The 3,728-nt window shown below is 47.0% G+C and overlaps 1 protein-coding gene across 1 annotated transcript; it reads left to right on the top strand.

Moving 5' to 3' along the window:
* The first annotated feature begins 1,054 nt into the window (after window positions 1-1,054).
* On the top strand, window positions 1,055-2,889 carry LOC112292725 (ethylene-responsive transcription factor ERF039). Its single transcript, XM_024541499.3, has 3 exons — window positions 1,055-1,165; window positions 1,774-2,016; window positions 2,147-2,889. The coding sequence occupies exons 2-3, from the start codon at window positions 1,873-1,875 to the stop codon at window positions 2,573-2,575; spliced, it is 573 nt and encodes a 190-aa protein (XP_024397267.1). The 5' UTR covers window positions 1,055-1,165; window positions 1,774-1,872; the 3' UTR covers window positions 2,576-2,889.
* The last annotated feature ends 839 nt before the right edge of the window (window positions 2,890-3,728 follow it).

Here is a 3,728-nt window from a genome sequence, read left to right as displayed (position 1 = left end):
GACGATTGGGTGACACTTGAGATTACGCAGGAGAGGTAGAAACCCCGGGGAGGTAGATTCAACATATTCAAAAGGAAAAAAAAAAAAAAGAAAAAAAGAAAAAAAAAGAAAGTTGTTTCGTGGAGCGGAATATACTGAGAAAAACGAATATGAACACATTAGGTTCACAGTAAATGCACCTCAGACCAAGCCACGAAATTATATTCGGAAGAAATTTAAAAAATAAAAACAAAAATAAAAACTGAAGGGAACCCGCAGAAACCAAAAGCGATCGCATGATTGCAGAAAAGAGTTTGAACTCGTTGCGCACGTAGAAACCCTGCAACTATAGCGATGGACATTACGAAGAATGCAACTTTCTTGGACTAATTGCAGCGATTTAGTGGGGCTGGAATATCGAATATTTGGGAGGAGAATAGCGGCAACATTGATTCGCAGACACGCGGGCTTGCAGCCGAGTCCAGTGAGTGGAACAACCCATGTCCATTTGTAACGGAAATCTCACATTCTCCGCGAACGCCCCTCATGCTCCATGAAGTGTGTACATGCGTTCGATGTAGAATCCAATTACAACAAACGAACTGGTATTGACCTCAAGGAAATGAATGATCCTATCAGGGGCGGTGAGGTGTGTTGCTAGTGCAACTTTATCAGACGCGCTCCTTTGTCATGCTTTGAAACTGGCAGCCTAGTAAGCTATTTTAGGTAATTATAATCCATTCCAACGCAGACATTGAGATGCTACTGTTCACATCGCAGTGTTTGCTCCGATTTTGCGACTCCAAAGCTCTTGGATGCACTGGAGGGGGGTGGGGTCCATCGCGGGGTCGCGTTTCCGAGAATAAAATAATCATCCTGTGGCGAGCGGTGAAATTAAAAGGAGTAGTAGAAGAGGAATCTGGAGTGAGCTGCTCACAGATCGGACGGACCCCAGCGTTGCAAGTGCGGGCCCAGCGAGAGAAACGTGCCCACGGAGGTTGTGTGCGAATGGTATGTGTCGTTTTCCAGGCTCATTCGGATATTTAACGCACTTCACACATGGCCTGCGTTGTCCACAGCGACCTAACATCCGTCGAAGAATCGTCGCATTGGCTGGAGCGCCACATTGTATCTCCTCCATCGTGCATCAATGCGATCTATCCGACTTGCCTCATAATTCCGAAAAGTAAGTTCGGTGCAACCAGCTCCAGCCGATGCTCTCCAGGTCCTTGTTGCTTGGTAGTGCAAGATCACCGAACACTGGGGTTCGCATTGCATGCAGCTCCGTCAATCTGCATAAACAGTGGACTTCGGAGTCGCCGCTGGAATTACTCATGCATTCATGAGTCATGATCGGTATTGACTGTGTTGAATTGAAACTGCAAACTACTTGGAATGCTACTGTGGCCTTTGTTGGAGTGTAGGCGTGCACTCCAGTCTTGCGGTCCACGATGCCAAGGTTATGTTGTTTGCCTGGTCTACATTGTCTAGTGAAGCATTCATGTCTTAAACATCGAATGACCAGCGACATGGATTCACTGGATATTATATTGAGTTTCAGTAGTAGTCTCATCTATATCACATTAAGCTCAGTTCCTTCACTCTCTCTTGGTAAGTTATGCAGAAGCAATTTTCCGCAGCTGTCTTGTCAACTTCGACTATTAGAATTCTTGATCGCCGTGAAGTTCACAGTGGCTTGTGTATGATCTGAATTTGCGAAAATGATCATGTTATCTCTGCATCGAACCATTCAATTGTCTTACACTTCAACTATGTGATTGTTTCCGTGTGCAGAGTTTCAGTAGCCTGGTGAATTGGCTCACCTAGAACGTTCGTCATCGTCTCCCTCCGCAGCTCTAAGACTACTTGTTCGAAGGTGTTCGAATTCACATCATGTCAAACAATGCAGGTTCGAGCTATCGCGGTGTTCGGATGAGGCGCTGGGGAAAGTGGGTGTCGGAGATCCGGGAGCCGCAGCGAAGCGGTTCGCGAACGAATCGCATTTGGCTTGGCTCATTTCGATCTGCTGAGGAAGCGGTAACTCATTCTTAAACAGTCTTTTCGATATTCTATCCGGGGTCGCATGTTTGGGCTGGTGTGTGTTTTCGTATCAAATCTAAATCATTGCAAACTGAGCTTTTATCGTGGGTGCTGATGATTCCAACAGGCGCATGCTTATGACGCTGCTCTGCTGTGCCTCCGTGGTTCAACCGCGAATCTCAATTTTCCGAATTTCAACTACAGACTTCCGGCTGGAACCCCTGGGCGCTACACCACACGCGAAATCCAAGCCGCCGCCGCTGCTGCGGCTGCTCAATCTGCGGGTCGTCCTTTCTCCTACAACAATTTCATGTCACCAGATTCCTCCTCGGATAGCGAAGACGAGGTCGAAGATATCACCTACAACGAGAGCACCAGCAATACCAATGACGGAACACCATCACAGCCGGCTTACAACGACGGGTGGCGCAGCTTTGACGACAATCCATACAATCAAGTCGACGAGATGGCTCGTGGATTGATGATCCGGCCTCCCAACAACGACTCCGACGACAGTGACGATGACAATGACGACGAAGACCCCCCATTGTGGTAAACATTCACCCCCGACCATGGACTTCCGTTACATGCCTTGGCTCATGTACTTCTGTGTAGAGATCTTACCTTCGATACGACAATATATAGTATAAGACCTCAGAGATTTAGTTGTAAATTACAGAGTCCAAACGGTTATTGCTCTCTAGATGGGTCATATTTCTCCCTCGTTGTGTTTACACCATCACACGATGGTGATGAACCCGATTCTGAATCCCCTACACCTGTAACCCACTATCCTGACCTCACTCCTTTCCTCGTCTTTAGAATGAGGATTGTAAGGTGTTAACCCATATCTTGCAATAAAGTTGGAGCATTTTACACAAGGCTTCGTCGACTTCAGCAGGCGGTGCAATTTATGGCCCCCTGTCAACCGTCCCTACTGTGACTACATTGAATGCTGCTTCACATGCTGTCAGCTCTGCATGTAGAGAATGTAGAGATAAAAGCGTAGCATGTAGGCAGTGTACGTGGATGATAATCTCGGTTCGGTATGCGATTGGTTGTCGCTTTCTGTTGCTCTTGCATGCAAACTCACTTTCTCATTGGCCCACGCGGCCATTGAACCTTGCCTCCGCTAATCCTATGTTCAAGACGCAGCCGTAGTATCCACTGGATGCGCAACCTACACGAAACTAGTCCTATCAATTACCTCACAATTGGGTTGTACTATATACTACTTCGAGTTACTTGATCAGTTCCAGCCAGGCGGGGGTATTTTAACTCCATCTGTGTCTAGTTCTGTAATAGTTACTCCCTGCAATGAAACTTTTTCATTTGTGCCACAAAAAAAGAAAAAAAGAAAACCTTGCCTCCGCTAGATCTGCAGGGCCCCACCGGGCTGTCGTCCTCACCTGGCATAACGATTCAACGTGGTTTTCTCTTTGTTCCATTTGCGTCACCGCCAGACTCCCTGGATTCACCGGCGGCGAGAGGTTTGAGGCCTTTTTTCTTGCTCTCCATCGTGTGCACCCACACATTCCCTGGCGAGGAAACTGTTCCGCTGCGATCGTTCAAACTCAGATCGTCCATCGTCGGAGCCTTTCACTGAGACCCACTGTCAAAGTCAGCCTAACTACACACAATTCACACAGAAAATTGAAGCTTAGGTGCACTTGTCCTTCAACAATGTCAACACATTCTATCATTAAATT

This window comes from Physcomitrium patens, chromosome 15 (assembly GCF_059467195.1).
Source record: "Physcomitrium patens ecotype Gransden chromosome 15, ASM5946719v1, whole genome shotgun sequence".
Lineage (NCBI taxonomy): Eukaryota > Viridiplantae > Streptophyta > Bryopsida > Funariales > Funariaceae > Physcomitrium > Physcomitrium patens.
The sequence above is the reverse complement of the archived record's forward strand: the minus strand, read 5'-3'. Positions and strand labels throughout refer to the sequence as shown.

Coding starts and splice junctions, on each gene's coding strand:
- LOC112292725 (XM_024541499.3), top strand. CDS start 1,873: ATGTCAAACAATGCAGGTTCGAGCTATCGCGGTGTTCGGATGAGGCGC. Junction 2,017..2,146: donor TTCGATCTGCTGAGGAAGCG/GTAACTCATTCT, acceptor TGATTCCAACAG/GCGCATGCTTATGACGCTGC.